We start from the raw sequence: 21,924 nt of genomic DNA, 5'->3' as shown, positions 1-21,924 counted from the left end.
AGCTACATTCAATCTTGCACATTCACCCACATTATCTGTTTGGTGCTAACATTCATACACATCGCTTTCTCCTAATATGGAACATTCAGCTCCTAAATTGCACTTTTTTCTGATTTCCTCACTTCTAACCTTGCCATTCAGCTTCATGCATTCCGTTGAATTACATCCTATCTCTGACTTTAGCGTGTTTTCCATCTCAGTTAATAGTGCACTCAACATATTTTCCGCAGTCTGGATGCTACTGAACTGTAGCTCCTTACTACTTTGCTCAGTTTCGACCAATTGGCCATAACAAAAGTTACCTAATTTCTGTAAATTCTGTGTGGGGTGGGGTGGGGGGGTCGGTAAGCTCTGATGCCATGTTTACCCCAGATATGTTTGACCGGGTTCAAATCTTGCGAGTTGGAGGGGGGGGGGGGGGCAGCATATCAATTGGAACTTGCCACTATGTTCCTTGAACCACTCCATCACACTCCTGGCCTTCTGATATGGTGCATTATCTTGTTGAAAAATGCCACTGCTGTCAAGACACATGATTGTCATGAAAGGGTGTATGTGGTTTGCTACCAGTGTACGATACTCCTTGGCCATCATGGTGCCTTGTATGATATCCACTGGACCCATGGACGACCACGTGAATGTTCCCCAGAGTGTAATGGAGCTGTCGCCAGCTTGTCTCCGTCACACAGGTCCCACAGGTCTAGGAGCTGTTCCTCTGGATGATGTCAGCTTCGTGCCATCATGAAGAAGAAGGTATCATGATTCATCAGACCATGCAGTGCTCTTCCACAGCGTCAATGTCCAGTGCCAATGATCACATGCCCATTTCGGTCATAGCTGCCGGGGTCATGGTGTTAACATTGGCACATGCTTGTGCCATCGGCTGCTGAGGCCCATTGTTGGGAGTGTTAAGTGCACTGTGTTCAGACACATTTTTATTCTGCCCAGCATTAAAGTCTGATGTTAATTCTGCCACAGTTCACCACCTGTCCTGTTTTACCTGTCTGCCCAGCCTATGGCATCCAACATCTCCAATGAGGGCGGGGGGGGGTCACCGAACCCCATGATGTCTCCACATGGTTTCACCTTGGTATTGTCATATGTTGAAGACACTCACCACAGCACTCTTTGAACACCAACAAGTCATACAGTTTCCGAAATGCTTGTACCTAGCCTCCAGGCCATCACAATCTGCCATTGGTTAAACTTGGGTAGATCACGTGTCTTCCCCATTCTACCCACAGACATTATGCTCACTGATACTACATGTACCATGCGTGTGTTTAACTAGCAGTCATTTCTAACCAGGTGACACTGCTATCACCTGGACAGGTTTATATCGATAGTAGATTGGTGGTCGTAATATTCTGGTTGATCCGTGTAGATGGCCTAGTCATAGTCATACGTAAGTTCAAAATGGGAAAGTATGATTATGACAGTGGATTATACTATTGATTATATTTACAAGAAGGCTACATAGCAACAGTTTTAGTTAGAAAGGAGAGCACCTGACTATACATTACAGAAAAATTGAAACTAATGGGCTAGAGTTGAAACACAAGCAGAAAAACAGTTTGTTTTTTTATATCAGCTGCTAATGTTCTGAAGGGATATGTTTCATTTCATGAAGTTTGTATTTGGTGAAACGTTTTCTGTATTTATTGTAAGGCTTCCTAGTAATTACTTATAATAGTGTGCAGGGGTCCATGACCAATGGGACTTATAATGTAAGCTGTTGTATTCATTTAATAATAAAAAAAAAAACAAACTGGAATTGGTGGTTTTGTCACTATTGTTACACAAAAATGCATTGAGAGAAAATGATGGTAGTTAATATAAATTTATTTAATATTTGATAAAGTTTTTGTATTTTGTATAATATTTGAAGAGTTGTATTTTCCATTGAATGTTCAGGTTGGACGAGAAACAATCAACAGCAGTGATGATCCAATTCTGAAGCAAGATATGCCAGCAGCTTTGATGAGAGTAGAAGGTGCATCAAAACTGCTTGAGGAAGCATCTGCTATGCTCAAGCAGGACCCATTGAGTGGATCAGCAAGGTAGTTTTCCATTATATTGTGCATTTTTAGAAAGTATATTAATGGACCTGTTGTGCACTCAGGCACCTCAATCACTGTGTTGACCTACAAACAACATTGTTAGCATACTGTGCATACATTTACTCAAATCTAGCATACTCTTCTAGGGCCTTGGAAAATAAGATGAAAAAGTGTTTAGTCTACAGAAGTGTGCAATAATAATATTGTGTAAAGTTGCAAACTGAACATCTTCCAGAAGTGTCTTCAGGGACCCAGGGTTTCTTACATTTACATGTCAATGTATATATACTGTAACAGTATTTGTGATTAGTAACAAGAGTGGATTTAGGATGAACTCAGCAGTTCACATACACAATACTAGAAACAGAAATAATTTTCATATAAGCTATGCATCCGTTTCTAGGGTTCAGATTGGAATTTTATATTCTGGTGCAAAAGTCTATAACAAGTGGCCAGTGTACGTCAGGCAGGAAGTTGAAAATCCTCAACTATTTAAACACAAAATAAAAGAATATCTCATTAGGAATGTAAAATCTGCCTAGCTCCAGCATTTGTATCAGATAATTCTGATTTTTGCCATTATATAGCCACCCAGTAGTGGTCTGTGTCAAGTTAAAATGCTTCGTTTAACTTATTGGATAGTAACCAAGCTGAGTAGTACTTTAGGAGGAAGAGCAGCTGCTTTTTTCAAAGTAGCTGGTTTTCTACAAATAATGCAGAAGTAATGTAGAAGTAGTTACCATAATTATCAGTTTGAGTTTATTACCACTTGTCACAATTTGTAATTAGCATACTTTACACGCCCATCCTCCCCCCCAAGGGGACTAACCACTCATTGGTGAGTACATACTTGGCTACTGCAGGGCCCCAGCCTTTGTAACACTACTTCCTCTCTCTGTGTTGCACTTCAGCTATCTCTTACATTCTCTGATTTTCCGTGGGATGGTCCACAGACCGTGCTTGGACTTGGTTCACAATTTTGATCTTGATTTCCAGTTTCGCTCCCAACACTGCCTTCACCTTCCATTAACAATTATATGGGACCAATTATTGGGTTTGACCTCCCATCTTTTCCAAATTTTACAGAAGTGTGCACCATGCAGATCGCCCACGGTGGTGTACGCTCTGCCTATATATCCTTCTGCCCTTCCTTTCTGTTGTCATAGTATGCCCAAAACCCAGCACAGTAGCCATCCTGTTGGTGGGGAATCATCAAGTATCTGCACTTTAGCAGCTTCCTGACCACACAGGGATCGCACTGTTGGTGCGCCCAGTGCGCACTCCCTATGTTTGCCATGGAGTATGTGCCGTCATGACTGGGCATGTAGACTCCCAGCAATGGATTACTGGCCAGGCAGGCATTGCTGAAACTGGGTGGCACCCATGGGGACAGCCCCCATTTGGAGTGGGTGACACCGTAGCAGATACTTCGTACATTAACAATTATATGGGACCAATTATTGGGTTTGACCTCCCATCTTTTCCAAATTTTACAGAAGTGTGCACCATGCAGATCGCCCACGGTGGTGTACGCTCTGCCTATATATCCTTCTGCCCTTCCTTTCTGTTGTCATAGTATGCCCAAAACCCAGCACAGTAGCCACCCTGTTGGTGGGGAATCATCAAGTATCTGCACTTTAGCAGCTTCCTGACCACACAGGGATCGCACTGTTGGTGCACCCAGTGCGCACTCCCTATGTCTGCCGTGGAGTATGTGCCGTCATGACTGGGCATGTAGACTCCCAGCAATGGATTACTGGCCAGGCAGGCATTGCTGAAACTGGGTGGCACCCATGGGGACAGCCCCCATTTAGAGTGGGTGACACCGTAGCAGATACTTCGTACATAAATTGACTTAAACTTTCTCCCACTGGTGGTCACATTGCCCCAGCAGTTTCTTTGAATGGAAAGGCCTTGTATGATGCAACGGAATATGATCCCAACGTGTTCTCTTCCCAGGCTATGTCATGGGAGGAACACAGGACTAGACGACAAAGAGAAAAATACTCCCCCCAACAAGTGGTCTGTATCAGGATCATAGGGGACACCTTTTTTGGCCACAAAGCCTTTATTTTTTGTCGAACACATTGAAGAGAAATGCAGAGAAGCTGCAACCATCTTCAAGATGAAGAGCGGTTCCCTCCTGATTAAAACATTTCCTGTCCAGTTACAGACGCTGCTCTCTTGTGAAAAGTTGGGTGTCATTCTTGTAACTGTCACTCCCCACAAGTGTCTCAATATGGTCCAGGGCGTCATCTTTCACCATGAGGCGCAGGCCAGCTTTTAAGAGTGATGGGGAGTGCACTTCATCCGTTGTGTCCATAGGGGGCCAACAGAAAACAGAGTTGCTACTAGGGCCTTCATCTTGGCCTTCGAGGCTGATACATTGCCTGAGAGAGTCAAGGTGATGGTCTACTGGTGTGACATGAAACCATATGTTCCTCCTCGTATGAGATGCTTCAAGTGTATGAAGTTCAGACGTGTCTTCTAATTGCACCGCTACCCCTGTCTGCAGGGATTATGGGTGTCAGTTGCATGCGAATGTTCCTTGCACGCCTCTCCCCATCTGTGTAAACTGCAGTGAGCTCCATTCTTCCTGCTCACCAGACTGCTGCATTTTTAAGTGTAAGAAGAAAATTCAGGAGTATAAGACCCTGGACAAGCTCACATATCGAGAAGCCAAAATACAGTATGAGTGTCTTAATCCCGTACATATGACGCAATCTTATGCTGCAGCCGCAATGTTGTCAGCTTCTCTGTCGACGGTGCTTTCCTCCGTTGCACCTTTTACAGTGGGTTCTCAGAGCCACCTCAGAGCCACCCACTAATGCCTGCTCTGCAGGCGGTTGGGGGCCCTTCTGGTGCTTTCACCACACCCACTTTGGAAGCATTGGCTTCCCACCTGCTGGAGACACCTGTTCACATCCTCCAGCTGTGGGTGCCTCATATTCCTGCAGCTTCTCTAGCTAGGAAGAGGTCCCCCAGGTTCTCCCTTCCACGGCTTCTACTGGTTCACAACCAGACACCAGCCGATGGCTGAAGGAAGCACAGGCTGCTGACTGTCCCTGAAACCAATTCAGGGAAACCTTCCCAATCCCTGTCTTCTGAGGAGAAGAAGGAAAAAAAGGAAGGCTTCTAAGATGAAGGAAACTCCGGTGGCCCACACGCCACTGGCCTCTGCATGTACTCCTTGTGTTCCGAAGGTAGAGATCCTGGTGGCTCTCAAGGTAACAGATCTCCCCAAGCAATGTACCACAGGACCTATGTCAATGGTAAGCTATGGCAGCACTTACCCTGCATCCTGTATTTTCACCCAGGAAACACGGCTTCCAGCACTCAGACCCCTGCCCTTTATGGCTACTGAGGCTATTTTAAGAATCATACGGACTATGAGAGGGTATCAGGTGGAGTTTGTACATATGTCCTGGGACACTATATATAGTGACCTTGTGCCTCTTGATACACCTTTTGAGGCTGTGGCTGTTTGGCTAAGGGCACGTAAGGATTTTACTATCTTAATATTTATTTCCCTCCCGATGATGGCATATCCCACAATGAACTGTCTGCATTAATCTCTCAGCTCCCCCTACTTTTCCTAATCTTGGGTGACTTCAACACCCATAACCCTTTGTGAGGTGAAACAATGATCACTGGTTGTGGTAAAGACATTGAAACTTTAATGGCACAGCTTGATCGTTGCCTCTTGAACTCTGGTACCTCCACACACTTCATTGTGGCACATGGAACTTACTTGACCATTGATCTTTCATTTTGCAGCTCTGGTCAACCATCTATTGACTGGAGGGCCCACGATAACCTGTGTGGTAATGACCGCTTCCCAATCTTCCTGCCCCTCCCTCAGTGTTGCTCCCCTGAACACCCACCCAGATGAGTTCTCCATAATGCTGAATGGGATGGCTTCACCTCTGCTCTTGCCCTAAGCTCCCCATTGCAAGGTAGTATTGATGCAGCTGTTTAGCATACAATGGCTGTTCTCTTGACAGTCAACCAAGCCATCCTTTCTTCCTCGGGATCCCCCTGTCAGAAGACTGTACCCTGCTGGACCCTAGAGATCGCTGTGGCCATTGGAGATCATAGACAGGCTCTCCAATGCTATAAGCAGCACCCTTCAGTGGAGCACCTTATTGCCTTCTGTGCCTGTGTCTGCTACCTCATAAAATGACAAAAGGAAGAATCTTGGGAAAGGTATGTTTCCACCATTGAATCACATACCTCTCCATCTCAAGTGTGGGTAAAGATTAGATGCTTCTACAGCTTCCAATCCCCTGCAAGTGTACCAAGTATTTCCTTAGGTGGTGCCATTCATACTGAGGAAAACGCTGTCACTGAACATTTTGCTGAGCATTGTGCTCACGCATTTGCATGTGAGAACTACCACCCCACGTTTCGGTTCATAAAACAGTGGGTGGAGCAAATGCGCTTATCTTTTACTACCCACCACCTGGAGTCATATAATGCTCTATTCAGTGAATAAGAACTCTTCAGTGCTCTAGCCCGTTGCCCTGATTCAATCCCAGGGCCAAACTGTATACACAACCAAATGCTGAAACATCACTCAGTCCGGCCATCCTGATTTAGGTTTTCCGTGATTTCCCTAAATCACTCCAGGCAAATGCCGGGATGGTTCCTCTGAAAGGGCACGGCCGACTTCCTTCCCAATCCTTCCCTAATCCGATGAGACCGATGACCACGCTGTCTGGTCTCCTTCCCCAAACCAACCAACCAACCATCACTCAGTGGATTGTCTGTGTCATCGCATCCTTACCTTCTTTAATCGGATCTGGAATGAGGGTGAGTTCCCATCTCAGTGGCAAGAAATCGTGATAGTTCCAGTACTGAAACCGGGTAAGAACCCCCTCCAGATGGACAGTTATTGCCCAATCAGCCTTACTAACATTCTCTGTAAGTTGCTCAAATGCATGGTGAGCAAGTGACTGTGCTGGCTGCTTAAGTCTCGGGGCCTTTTGGCTCCATCTCGGCAGTTTTTACAAAGGCCGCTCCACTGCTGATAATTTGGTTCACCTGGAGTCCACCATCAGGACGGCCTTTGCACTTCATCAGCACCTCATCACTGTCTTTTTCGATCTACAGAAGGCTTATGATATGTCATGGCGTCACCTCATCCATGCTATGTTACTTGAGTGAGGTCTCCAAGGTTCACTCTCCATTTTTGTCAAGAACTTCTTATCACACCATACGTTCCAGGTTCAAGTGGGTGCTTCACTCTGTACCCCCCATATCGAAGAAACCGGGCTTCCGCAGGGCTCGTATCGAACATCACTCTCTTTTTGGTAGCCATCAGCGATCTAGCAGTGGCTGTGGGATCTTTGGTATCACCCTCCTTATATGCCGATGATTTGTGCTTTTTTATGGCTCCTGTAGTATGGGTGTTGCTGAATGTTGTCTACAGGATGCCCTACGAAAGACGCAGTCATGAGCTCTCACCCATGGTTTTCGGTTTTCAGCCACCAAGACTCGTGTTGTGCACTTCTGTCACTGTCGTACCGCCCACGAGCACCCAGAGCTTTACCTAGACAATTAATTACTATTTATAGTTGAGAAGCACCACTTTATGGGACTGGTCTTCAGTTCCCATATGATGTGGCTTCCCCACCTTCACCAACTTCAGCAAAATTGCTTGTTACACCTCAATACACTTCCCTGTCTCAGTAACACTAGCTGAGGTGCAGATTGCTCTATCTTTTTGCGGCTCTACAAAGCCCTAATTCTGTCTTGTGTATGGTTCAGCATCACACTCAACATGTGGGTACTAGCCCTCATTCATCATTATGGGGTCTGACTTATGACAGGAGCCTTCCGAAGTAATCCTGTGAAGAGTCTACTAGTCAAGGCTAGAGTCCCTCTGTTACCTATCAGACACCAACAGCAGCTACTGAATTACACTACATGCATTTGTAGCTTCCGTGAATATCCCAATTACTGTGTCCTTTTCTCTGGAAGGGAGCTCCACCTTCCACAACAGCGACTCAGAACTGGGTTTATAGTTGCTGCAGGCCTGCAGTGTCTCTGTTCAGAACTGTAACTTCCTCCACTGTCGCCCTCAGGGGCTCAGCATTGATTTGCTGTGTACAGGCTTGGCAACCCTGGGGTTCCTGAGCTGGGGACTGGTAAGTGCCACCAATCCCCCTTCACTGTAAGCTCTGGGCATACTTCAGCAACCACCGTGTGGCAGTGGAATGTTGTGTGTCTCAGGGAGCGGGGATATTGGCTTGACTGCCTAGATTTGAGGATGAGATAAACCTCTACTTAAAAAAAAAATCTCAATCTTGAGGTGTGCTGTGCGCTGATGGAATGTACGGCTATTGAGGTGGAACAGTCGTTAGTGGGCAACCTCTGGGGAATCTCTGGGGAAACCTCACAAGCGACTTCTAATCAAGCTGCGGGCCTATGGGATATTGTCTCAGTTGTGCGACTGGATTTGTGATTTCCTGTCAGGAAGGTCGCAGTTCGTAGTAATAGACGGCAAATTATAGAGTAAAACTGAAGTGATATCAGGTATTCCCCCAGGGAAGCGTCCTGGGACCTCTGCTGTTCCTGATCTATATCAATGACCTGGGTGACAATCTGAGCAGTACTCTTAGGTTGTTCACAGATGATGCTGTAATTTACCGTCTAGTAAGGTCATCCGAAGACCAGTATCAGTTGCAAAGCGATTTAGAAAAGATTGCTGTATGGTGTGGCAGGTGGCAGTTGACGCTAAATAACAAAAAGCGTGAGGTGATCCACATGAGTTCCAAAAGAAATCCGTTGGAATTCGATTACTCGATAAATAGTACACTTCTCAAGGCTGTCAATTCTTACTTACCTGGGTGTTAAAATCACGAACAACTTCAGTTGGAAAGACCACATAGATAATATTGTGGGGAAGGCAAGCCAAAGGTTGCGTTTCATTGGCAGGACACTTAGAAGATGCAACAAGTCCACTAAAGAGACAGCTTACACTACACTCGTTCGTCCTCTGTGAGAATATTGCTGCGCGGTGTGGGGTCCTTACCAGGTGGGATTGACGGAGGACATCAAAAGGGTGCAAAAAAAGGGCAGCTCGTTTTGTATTATCACGTAATAGGGGAGAGAGTGTGGCAGATATGATATGCGAGTTGGGATGGAAGTCATTAAAGCAAAGACGTTTTTCGTCGCGGCGAGATCTATTTACGAAATTTCAGTCACCAACTTTCTCTTCCGAATGCGAAAATATTTTGTTGAACCCAGCCTACATAAGTAGGAATGATCATCAAAATAAAATAAGACAAATCGGAGCTCAAACAGAAAGGTGTAGGTGTTCGTTTTTCCTGCGCACTGTTCGGGAGTGGAATGGTAGAGAGATAGTATGATTGTGGTTCGATGAACCCTCTGCCAAGCACTTAAATGTGAATTGCAGAGTAGTGATGTAGATGTAAAATCTGCCGCACCACAGTTGTATAAGGCTTACTGAGGCATGCAGGGCTGTCAGAGTGGACCCTTATTTCCGTAGCTGCTCGTGGGACCTAGATGGAACCCTTGAAATCATCTTCTTCTCCTCCCATCGGGAAGGGTGTACCACATAGGAGTATTCACACCTATTCATCCAAAAGAATGAGAGAGGCTAGTCCTCCTGATAATAAGAATACTTTGGATTGCAGCAACAGGGCTCATGAAGTCATGAATAACAATGTGTTTGTGGTGATAAAGATGAACGAGGGAACATTTGAAAAATTGTCCCACTTTTATATCCATAAGGTTTTGGAAGGCCTTGCTGGAACATTAAAATCTATAAAACGATTGTGTAATGGTTCATTGTTGGTCGAAACTAACTGCTCAAAGCAGGTAGACCTTCTTAAGAAATCGCATAAATTGGGTGATGATGATATCATTGTTGAGATGCACACCTCTCTCAATTGCAGTAAGGGCGTTGTCATATGCCAAGATATCACGGACATGGACATAGCAGAACTGAAGCAAGAATGGGCATCCCAGGGAATTGTCGATGTGAAGCAATGAACTCGCAGGAATTATGGGGCAACTGAAAAGACTGCCACTTTCATTGTCACATTCAATTCTCCCACACTGCGTGAACATCTTATGATGGGGTTCCTTTGACTTAATGTTCAGCCTTACATTCCAAACACTATGCGGTGCTATAAATGCCAGCATTTCGGCCATCAGCCATGAGTTGTGGAGGTGAGGTGATCTGCGGGTACTGCAGAAAAGCTGCTCATTACGCTTGTACTGACTGCCCGTCTCTGGCGATCTGCATCAACTGCTCTGGAAACCCTCCATTCTGGAGCTGAGACTGCCCTGTTTTTGCTGAATAATGCAAAATACAGGAGATAAAAGTGGTCAAATGGATCCCCAGTGCTGAAGCCAAAAAAGAATATAAGGCTACGAAACCCACTGTCTTTGCCACCTCATACTCTTCCATGGTGCAGAAGCCTGTTCCCAAGGCAGACTCTTCGACACATGTGACGCCTAGTGTGCCTGTATCCACCACAAGCACCTGTACTTGCACATGTACATTCCAAGGGAAAAAGAGTGAGGACAAAGCCAAGCAGATGCACCAAGAAAGACAAACAACAGTTCAGCAGTGAGCATCCAGAAGGTACAAGAAAAGTAGAATGTCTCTCAAAGCCCCCCTTTCCCCCTCATCCTCGAAGGGACGGGGTGCAGGGAAAGGCTGACAGTGTTCAGGTCAAAAGCTGTCCCAACCACTATCAGACATTATTCTTTCCCGTCTGACTGATGAAGAGGATATCATGGAGTTATATGCGTTGGATCCAGGCAGCCCCTCCAGTCCCCCTCACTCTTCAAGTGCTTCACCTCCCCAATGCAAAGGTAGGAGTAAATTAAAACCGCACTAATGAGATGGCTTCCATACTACAATGGAACATGAATGGGTTCAGGACTCATGTGTAGGAACTGAAACTCCTAGCACAGGCACAGCCCTTGTGATTTTGTTTACAAGAAACACATTTTAAAGATACAGATGTCCCCGTGCTCCAGGGATGTACACTATACCGCAAGGATGACCTATCGAGGGAAAGGGCCAAGGGAGGGGTCACAGTGTGTGTCACTAATGTGCACTACTCCTCTGCTCTCCCCTTGGCTACTGACCTGTTAGCAGTTGCACTTCAAATCCATGTGTATCAAAGGATCACTGTTTGCACACTGTATTTACCTCCTCTGCTCTGCCCTTGGCTACTGACCTGTTAGCAGTTGCACTTCAAATCCATGTGTATCAAAGGATCACTGTTTGCACACTGTATTTACCTCCACAAGATGCACTATACTCTGAGGCTCTCACGGATCTTACCACACAACTCCTGTGACCATTTCTCCTCCTGGAAGACTTCAATGCCCATCATGTCCTGTGGGGCTTGACCAATACTTGCCCTTGGGGTTGGGTTTTGGAGGGCCTGATTACATCTCATGAGCTGTAATGCATCCTCAGCACAGGTATCCCCACACATTTCTCTACTGCTACTGGTTTATTCTCAGCCATCAATGTCTCTTTCTGTTCTCCTGCCCTCGCTGACTCTGTTCAGTGGGAGGGCAGTGATGACATTCATTCCAGTGACCACTTCCCAATCCACTTTCACCTACTAAATGGCTGACCACCTGAACTTAAGCCCCCAAAATGGATAGTCAGCAGGGCTAACTGGATGAGTTTCAGCCAGTTGGCTGTGTTTGAACACTGCGACAGCATTCAAGGATGGGTGGACCATATTGAGTGATCCATCATGTCGCTGATCTCTCCATCGCATAGTCCTCAGGTCATCTTCGACTAGCACCTTGGTGGACAGATGCGTGCCATTCCGCGATTCGGGAAAGGCATGCGGCTCTTCGACATTTTAAATGCTGACCGACAGCAGACAATCGTAGGTCCTTTCGAGTTGCAAGGGCCAAGGCTCGGCGCGTCATTAGGGAGAGTAAGAAATCGTCATGGCAAGTGTTCCTGGACTCCATCAATCACTCCACTTCTTCTATAAAAGTATGGAAGCCATCCGGAGGATTTCCAGTAACCACAGCCGTTTAGTGATAGCAGCAGTGCTGAAACAGGTGTGCCTCCAAACAACACCTAGAGACACTGCTCAGACGCTGGTCAAACATTTTGCACAAACTACAGCCAATGCAAGTCAGGATCTGGCATTTTGTCGCTATTGTGCGACTGTAGATAGGGAAAAGTTGGACTTCAGGTCCAACAGTTCTGAGGGCTTCAACTCCCCTTTCGCCATGTCGGAGCTCAAATCAGCACTAACTGAGATTCGTAACACAGCACCCAGTCGTGACCAAATCCAGTACTGCATGCCTCAACATTTGCCAGCGGCATAAGGGAAATCCTCCTTGAATGTTTTAGTCTAGTACGGTGGACAGGCAACTTCCCCAACTCATGGAGGAAGGCAATTCTGATCCCTCTCCTCAAAACAAGAAAGGACTGCTCATGTCCCAGTGGTTACTGGAGTGTCGTCTTCATGAGCCTGGAGCAAATGGTTAACCATTGTCTGGTCTGGTTGTTAGAGACCAGGCAACTCCTTAGCCGCTCTCAGTGTGGATTCTGAAGATTTCGGTCCACTGTCAACAATCTGACCCTCCTAGAGGCAGCTATTCAGCAGGCTTTCCTCCATAAGCATCACTGTATCAGCATATTCTTTGATATAAGTAAGTCATACAGTACTACTTTAGACACTGTATTCTCACACAGCTGCATCAATGGGACTTTCGTGACTACCTCCCCATCCTCATATGGTCTTTCCTGTCCCAGCAGTTTTTTAGGACCTGAGTGGGTGACAAGCTGTCTGATTGATTTGAGCAGGAGAATGGTGTTCCTCAGGTCAGAGTTTTAAGTGTTACCCTCTTTGCCATATCCATCAACAGCATCACATCTACGGTAAGGAGTCCTGTAGAGTGCTCCTTATGTGTAGACAATTTTGATGTTTTCTGTTCCTCCTCCAATGTTGCAATGGCGATCCGTCAGTTGCAACTTACAGTGCGGAAGGTAGAGGAGTGGGCTGCAAAGATGGGTTTCCAGTTTTCTGCAGATAAGTGCATGTGTGTTCATTTAATCGTTCTCTTTGTATTTTTAATTTGGCTGCCTGGAATATGGGGGACACCATCCTACATTTTAGAGACACAGTGTGGTTCCTTGGCCCCATTTTTTACTCCCGGTTGTCGTAGTTACCACACCTACGAGACCTGAAAGCCAGAACCCTGAAGGTGCTGAACATCATCAAGTGCATTAGCCACAGGTCTTGGAGAGCAGACAGGGTGCATCTCCTTCAGTTTGATCGGGCTTTTGTGCATTCACAGCTGGTCTATGGTTGCATGGTGTATGGGTCAGCGAGACCCTCTTACTTGCGGACCATTGACGCTGTCCATCATGAGGGGATTCGGCTGGCCACGGGTGCTTTTCGGACCAGTCCCATACCTAGTATCTGTGTTGAGGTGGGGGAACCACCACTTACCATCTGATGCCAGCTCCTCGTGGTGTGTCAGGCGTGTAAGTTTGTTGTAGCTCCAACGTCACCCACACACCATACTGTTGCTCGTCCAACTCCGGAATGCCTTTTTTTCAGCTGTTCACAAGTCACAATGCCATTTGGGATATGCATGCAACGTGTGTAGGAGTCACTTGGTGTGTAGCCAGTACGACCCCAAACCCAGGATTTTAACTGTCTGCTGCTCTGGTTACTTGAGAGGCCCAGAGTGATTTTAGATTTGGTGCGGTACAGGAGAGAGAGCACTCTCGCTTCCATTTTTAATGCAGTATTCTCTGATATGTTATCTGAGTACCACGATCATGGAGCTGTTTTTACGGATGTGTCTAAGTAAGGGAACTCTCTTGGTTGCCCTGTTATTTCCCCAGATCACGTCCTCAAGGTCAGACTGCCTCCAGAATTTACTATCTTCGGCGCAGAATTATATGCGATCTTGCGAGCATTGGAACAGATGAGACGTTCTCCTGGTGTTAAATTTCTCGTCTGCTCAGATTCTCTGAGTGCCCTTTACTTTCTCCAATATTTGTAGTCAGCAGATACAGTAACTCAGAATATCCAGGATGCCCTCCTACAACCACAATGACTGGGGAAGGAGGTGTCTTTCTGCTGGATACCTGGGCACATTGGAACTGCGGGGAATGAAAGGGCGGACCAAGCAGCCAATGAAGCGTGTTGTGATCCTCTAGTATTTCGGTGTGCTATCCGCCTGCATGCTATCACCTCTCTGTTGGGGTACAAAGTCATGTGTCGATGGGAAGACGAGTGGCTGGCAGTGACCAATAACAAGCTCTGTGTCATCAAGCTCATAACTTGGTCATGGAGTATTTCCTTCCAGCAATGTCAGTGGGATGAGGTCCTCCTTAGTCACCTTCGTATAGCCCACAGCCATATAACACGTGGATTCTTATTCAGGTGAGAGGACCCTCCAGTGTTTGGTGCTTGTGGCATCCAGATCATGGTGCAACACATTTTATTGGACTCCATTTTACTTGCCGACCAACGGACTGCAGCGAATTTGCCGGTGGGTCTGCCATCTATTTTACGTAATGATCAAACAAATGTGGTTAAGGTTTTAAAGTTTTGTGAACTGTCCAACATTTTTAGCAAGATTTTAGGGAGATGTTCTTAATGTGTCAAAGGGTGGCTGGCTCACCCTAGTTTTTTGTAAGTGGTCAGCGAGTCATATTTCCCTGTGCTTTTCTTTTAGTTCTTCTGTGTTTTGTTTTCTCTGTGTTTTAACTTCTTGATTAGCTCTCTTCCCTCCTAACTGGTTTTAGTGTGTGTGACAGTGCATGAGATGCAGAGTGACTGTGTGGTCATTTTGAGTGCATGCGTGTACAACACTTTTAGTTCATCTCCACATTTGTTTGTTTTCATAAGTGTAAGGGCACTGGTGACCTCACTGTTGGGTGCCCATCGGATCCAAACACATACACTACTCCACTGTGGCTTCTGGTCTGCCTCCATGGCTTGTGTGGCGCAGTGGTTAGCACACTGGGCTCGCATTCAGGAGGACGACGGTTCAATCCCACGTCCGGCTGTCCTGATTTAGGTTTTCTGTGATTTCCCTAAATCGCTCCAGGCAAATGCTGGGATGGTTCCTTTGAAAGGGCATGGCTGACATCCTTCCTCATCCTTCCCTAATCCGATGAGACCGATGACCTCACTGTCTGGTCTCCTCCCCCAAACAACCCAACCCCTCCATGGCTTGTGCCCCAACCTTGGCTGTATCTCGGAGTATTGTTTGGTCCAAAAGATTCCACTGAATTCACAATTTTTTGCCACCGGTTCTTGACTGTCCTTGAGACGTCGATGGAAAACAGGGTTTGCATATGTACATGCACGCTGCAGTGAACTCCTCTCTCTGCCAAATCATAGGGTTGTATTCAGTGCTGAATTGATGGCCATTAAACTAGCCCTTAGCCGTGTTCGTTCATGCACTGGCAAGAGTATCCTAATCTGTAGTGGCTCCGTTAGCAGCCTTCAGGCTGTTGCCCAATGCTACTCTCCTCACCCACAGGTTACAGCTATCCAGGATATTGTCTCTGACCTTCATGAAACTGGATGGTCAGTCATTTTCATTTGGCTCCCAGTTATGTTGGGATTTTGGGAAATGAATGAGCTGACTGGTTGGCAAAGTTGGCCACCAGGATGCCGATTGTAGAAATGGGAGTCCCAGAGCTGGACGTTCAGTCATTTATACGCCATAGATTGTTGGAAGTCTGAAACTCAGAATGGACAATTAAGGAGACCACAGCCATGTGGCATTCTTTCATGTGTGCTTCTTGCAGGGAGTCCATCGTCTGCTGTCGACTCCACATTGGCCACACTTGGCTGACATGACGATCCCCCTCACTGCCAATGCGGAGCCCATCTGACGGGGCCCCACTGACTCATAGACTGCCCTAATTTGGCTGCTTTGAGGTGACATCTTAATCCTCCAGACACACAACCTCTGGTGCTAGCAGACAACACCAAAGTGGCTGACCTGGCATTACATTTTGCCCACATAGGTGGTTTCTATTCATCCCTGTAAGGTAGGGCTTTTTGGCTGCCTTGACCGCCAGAGAGGGGCTGGTGGGGCACCCTTTTCTTGCCTCCCCCCCTCCTCCTCCCCCTTTCCCAGGGGTCTGTTGGCGGCCCTTGCTTGGTGTCCCAGCCTGGACTACCCTTCCCACCTTTTTATTCTCTGTATTCTTTTTCATTTCTCAGTTTTACTGGTTTGTCTTGACTGATCTTTTGACAACTTGCCTACTCAGTCTTTTTTGTGAGCTGTTATGTGTGTTTTTAAGTATTGTATTAGTTACACTGAGGCTTTTCAGGATTTGCCTTTTGCCTCCTTCCTGTGACGGCCACGCCTGGTTTGCCACTTAATGGATGAAGGGACTGATGTCCTTGCAGTTTAGACCCTTTCACGGGAATAGCCAGCAGCAGTTGCTTCTACCTGCTTTTGTATAGCTTGTGACTCCTTTCACATCCCTGAAGGCTCATCTTCATGATAGGATTCACACAACACTATGTATGTATGAATGAATGAATGAATGAATGATGAATGAATGAATGACTAGATAGAGTATAAGCACAACAAACAAAAACAAGTCACTCCAATCACCACCACCACCCCAGGAGACAGCATGCTAATGCCTTTTAACATAGCATCTAGTCCTGATGAGGATCCTAATTCAAAGAGGTTGAAAATCAACTATTTTTTTCAGGTATGCGTTTGTTGATTATCAGATCCCATAGTGCTACAAATTTGAAGGGTTGTTGATTGTTACTTTCCACCTGCTGATCCAAGTAGTCTCAGACAGTGCTCTATTTTTAAAATAAAGTTTGGAGGCACTCCATACTAGAGATAATGGAGTGACAATTACTGAAGCTTCCAATAAAGGTCATGTTTTTAACTATTGAAGTACATTATAATTAACATTACCTAGCACTATAACAATTTCCAAATTGATATCAGTTCATTGCTGCTTTAGACTTCCTGCCTTCTTGCTTTACTCTTGGCATCAGTAGCAAGATGTGTGCCTTTCATAATCCAAGAGCGTACATAACCCATAGATTGAAACAACTGCAGTGGAGGACCAACCAATTTGACAGATACCAGATTGTTGGTGGTAGAAAGATGGAATGAAGCTCTTGTAGGTGTAATGATGAGATTCATTTGTGAAAATTCTTGTTCACATTAATTAGTAGATATGGGAATACATTTCAGTGTGTTGAGAAGAGAAAAGATGGATGTTCACATTTTCTTCTCCATCAAATAGTCCTTGAATCCTCTAAGTGTACCTGTCTCTGGAAGACCAAAATGACTACATAAGGTTTTTATATTTGTCTTACCATATGTTGTTCCAGGATTTTCAGGCCAAGTCAATGATTCCAACACTTGCGCACATTCAGAGGTAGCAGTATCTTCTGTCTGCATAAGATGATACTCCATCTGCTGTTGTAAACAGTATAATTTGAATAACATCAGGGAGAGGCTATAACCCTGTTTCACTTCCTTCTTAACTACTGTTTTCCTTTCATGTTGTTCTATTCATACAACTGAAGTCTGGTTTCTGTACAAGTTGTAGATAAGCTTTCACTCCCGTATTTTATCTCTGCTACCATCAGAATTTCAGGAAGTGTAGTTCATCCATCATTGACAAAAACTTTCTCAAATCTGCAAATGCTATAGACATAGGTTTGCCTTTCTTCGACTTACCTCGTAGACTAAGTTGTGAAGTCAGTGTTGCCTTGTGTGTTCTTTCATTTCTCCAGAACCCAAACTGATCTTCCTGAGGTCAGCTTCTACCAGTTTGCTCATTCTGTCAGCATCTGCTGTCTTTGGAATGGTTAGTTAGTCAAATGTTCCATCATTACATTCTTATTGAATGAATCCCGAGAGTATTTTGCCTGTCTCATAAAGTTTCTGTGTTTGAATGATCCACTGAGCTATGGTAGTGAGAGTGATGCTCCTGGTAGGGCCACCCATAGCACACCGGTCAGTTAGTGAGACTTCAGACACAGTGTAGTCCCCCTAGGGGCTGCCTTCATGGGAGCATGTGGAGTGGCAGCCACATCATGTGGAGTGGCAGCCACATGGACCCTTCGCTAAGTGTGACCTTACTTCCACTTGTATCAGGCTTCTGTTTTGTTTCCTATCAGCTTTCCATGGCCAACTCTTATTTTGTTCTGACACCAGGTTTGGAGGTGTGAGGATGTCTTTCATTTTTCCATTTTATATCCAAATGGGGCACCTACCTATGGAAGGTAACAGTAGGAACCTGATGCCGTATAGGAAGAGGAGGTATCCTCAATGGGTAAAGGACCATCCCTTACATAAAAGTCAGCCACCCAATGGTCTGTGAAAGGGAGCAAAGGTAATGCACAGGGATGACTTCTGTGCCATGAAAATGTCGAGCACATGTGGAAACAGGACTACCTCTATGATGATGACCAAGCAACAGACACTGACTGGTCAAAGAATGGCTACTTGGAATGTACTGAGTCATAATAGAGCAGAGGTGTTCATAAACTTGAAAGTCCGACTGAAAAAGTACCAAATAGGATTAGCAACATTAAAGAAGATTAGGTGGAAGGAGACCTGTACATTGGATTTTGGTGACTACAGAATGTTTTGCTACAGCAGTGGTACAGCTAATCTACACTCCTGAAAATGGAAAAAAGAACACATTGACACCGGTGTGTCAGACCCACCATACTTGCTCCGGACACTGCGAGAGGGCTGTACAAGCAATGATCACACGCACGGCACAGCGGACACACCAGGAACCGCGGTGTTGGCCGTCGAATGGCGCTAGCTGCTCAGCATTTGTGCACCGCCGCCGTCAGTGTCAGCCAGTTTGCCGTGGCATACGAAGCTCCATCGCAGTCTTTAACACTGGTAGCATGCCGCGACAGCGTGGACGTGAACCGTATGTGCAGTTGACGGTCCCGCACACCGTTAGACCATCTTCCGCTCACGCCCCAACATCGTGCAGCCCGCCTCCAGTGGTGTCGCGACAGGCGTGAATGGAGGGACGAATGGAGACGTGTCGTCTTCAGCGATGAGAGTCGCTTCTGCCTTGGTGCCAATGATGGTCGTATGCGTGTTTGGCGCCGTGCAGGTGAGCACCACAATCAGGACTGCATACGACCGAGGCACACAGGGCCAACACCCGGCATCATGGTGTGGGGAGCGATCTCCTACACTGGCCGTACACCACTGGTGATCGTCGAGGGGACACTGAATAGTGCACGGTACATCCAAACTGTCATCGGACCCATCGTTCTACCATTCCTAGACCGGCAAGGGAACTTGCTGTTCCAACAGGACAATGCACGTCCGCATGTATCCCGTGCCACCCAACGTGCTCTAGAAGGTGTAAGTCAACTACCCTGGCCAGCAAGATCTCCGGATCTGTCCCCCATTGAGCATGTTTGGGACTGGATGAAGCGTCGTCTCACGCGATCTGCACGTCCAGCACGAACGCTGGTCCAACTGAGGCGCCAGGTGGAAATGGCATGGCAAGCCGTTCCACAGGACTACATCCAGCATCTCTACGATCGTCTCCATGGGAGAATAGCAGCCTGCATTGCTGCGAAAGGTGGATATACACTGTACTAGTGCCGACATTGTGCATGCTCTGTTGCCTGTGTCTATGTGCCTGTGGTTCTGTCAGTGTGATCATGTGATGTATCTGACCCCAGGAATGTGTCAATAAAGTTTCCCCTTCCTGGGACAATGAATTCACGGTGTTCTTATTTCAATTTCCAGGAGTGTATGTAACCAGTTTCCTGGTATACAGGGCTTACAAGTTGGCAAAATCAAATTTTATGGCCGTAAACAGTGGGATGTGCATACTGTGAATAAAAATGAAAGTCTTCAATTTTCTAAACTAAATCATGAAGTCAGTGTTGCGTCATGTGTTCCAACATTTCTCCAGAACCTGAACTGGTCAGCTTCTACCACTTTTCTCATTCTATCAGTGTCTGCTGTCTTTTGAATAGTTAAAATCAAACTTTGGAAAATCCAGGATGGAATGTAACACTATTTTGAAAAGGGTTGTTGCTACTCACCATATAGCAGAGATGCTGAGTCTCAGATAGGCACTACAAAAAGATTGTCAGAACGTGAGCTTTTGGGCAACAGTGCCCTCATCAAAAATAGACAAAATACACACACACACACACACACACACACACACACACACGCCTAAACGCAACTCTCACACACGTGACCGCAGTCTCCAGCTGCCGAGGCCAGACCAGCAGCCAGAGATTGTGTTCATATGTGTGTGTGAGTTGCATTTGCAAGGCCTTGATGGCCAAAAGCTCACGTTCTGACAGTCTTTTTGTTGTGCCTTTGGAATAGTTAGTTAATTTCATTTTCCAGTATTATGATCTTATTGAATGAAGCCTGAGTGTATTTTAATTGGCACTTATGCACCAACAAAGAAAGTATATGATGAAGCCTAAGAAACCTTTTATGAATAGCATGAAGTTACATACGATGCGATATTGAAAATGGTGTGAAAGTGATTCTAGGAGATATGAATGCTGAGGTGGGAAAGTACATTCTAAATGAGGAGTGTAATGACAATATACTGAGGCTGGTTGAATTTGCTGTAAGCAAAAACCGTATTGTAAATGGCAACGTATCTCAACAAAAGAATATCCATAAATGAATGTGGAGATCTCCAGATGGAGACACTGTCAACCAGATAGATAATGTACTTACCCAAAGAAGACATGGCTCAGGTCTTAAGGTGTGGAGGTGGGCTGATGTAGATTCCGACTACTATATTGTGATTGTCAAGTATAAGCAGAGAATATAAAAAAATCTTTAATCATGAAGAAGTGGATAAGAAGTATAATGTAGACCCAATCATCGCCAATGAGAAGGAAAAGGCAGAATTTCAAAGAGAAATGGATGAAGGGATGAGAGTGATATTCATTGAAGAGCAAGCTAGGCCTGAAGAGCAGTGGCAACTAATGGAAAGAAGAATACAGCAGGTGATGGGAGTCAAGCTGGAACTGGAAAACAGAGTAAGACAAAGTGAGTGGCATGATCATAACCATGAGAAGGGCTATTGAGGAACAAAATAGCGCAAGGAAGAAGATGCTCTAGTGATGTACACTGGCTAGACAAAATTATGAAGAAATGATACGGAAAGCAAAAATTATTTGCAGAAGGAAAAAGAGTGAATTTGAGAAGAATGGATTGAAATGCACAAAGAAATGTAGAAGTGAAAAGGATGTTAGAAAAATGTTTAAGGGAATAAAAGAGAGAAAACAGGGATTGCAGCCCTGGTCAATGATATACAGGGATAAAAAAGGGAAGTTGAATGGTGATGAAACTAAAACCATAGAAAAATGGAAAGTATATTTTAAAGAATTATTGATATCTAGGGAAATTCAGGAATTTGAAGAAGAGGAGCAGGTGGAGCAAGCTGGTGGCAGTGATGATGTAGAGGAACCAATGTTTGAAGAAGTGATTGTAGCTGTTAAGGAGATGAGAAACTACAAAGCTGTAGGGAAGATAAGATACCAAGTGAAATTTTCAGATATAGTGACATAGAGATAAAGAAAATGCGTGAAGTGGGTTCAGAAAATATAGAGAAGTGGAAAAAATGAGAAGGATGATAGAACAAATTCCATTAACCATAGAGGAATAGCTCAGGTGCATGCTGCCTTCAAATTACTGGCTAAGATACTGAACAAGAAACTACGACCATATGAAGAAGCCATGATTGGGGAATACCAGTGTGGTTTCAGGAAGGAAAGAGCAACAATAGATCAGATGTTGGCCCCTTAGATTAATAATAGAAAAGTGTTATGAGTACAGTATAATGGTTCTCAATTGT

General features: G+C 45.4%; 1 protein-coding gene across 2 annotated transcripts in view; it reads left to right on the top strand.

Moving 5' to 3' along the window:
- Window positions 1-21,924, top strand: part of LOC124555714 (vinculin) — a 298,529-nt gene that overhangs the window by 39,554 nt on the left and 237,051 nt on the right. For both annotated transcript variants that reach the window (XM_047129722.1, XM_047129721.1), the window contains exon 3: window positions 1,915-2,060. In XM_047129722.1, the coding sequence (XP_046985678.1) occupies window positions 1,915-2,060 (146 nt within the window). The remainder of the gene's footprint in view (window positions 1-1,914; window positions 2,061-21,924) is intronic.

The sequence above is a fragment of the Schistocerca americana genome, chromosome X (genome assembly GCF_021461395.2).
Source record: "Schistocerca americana isolate TAMUIC-IGC-003095 chromosome X, iqSchAmer2.1, whole genome shotgun sequence".
NCBI lineage: Eukaryota > Metazoa > Arthropoda > Insecta > Orthoptera > Acrididae > Schistocerca > Schistocerca americana.
Note: the sequence above shows the minus strand (reverse complement) of the source record. Positions and strands in the feature narration are given on the sequence as shown.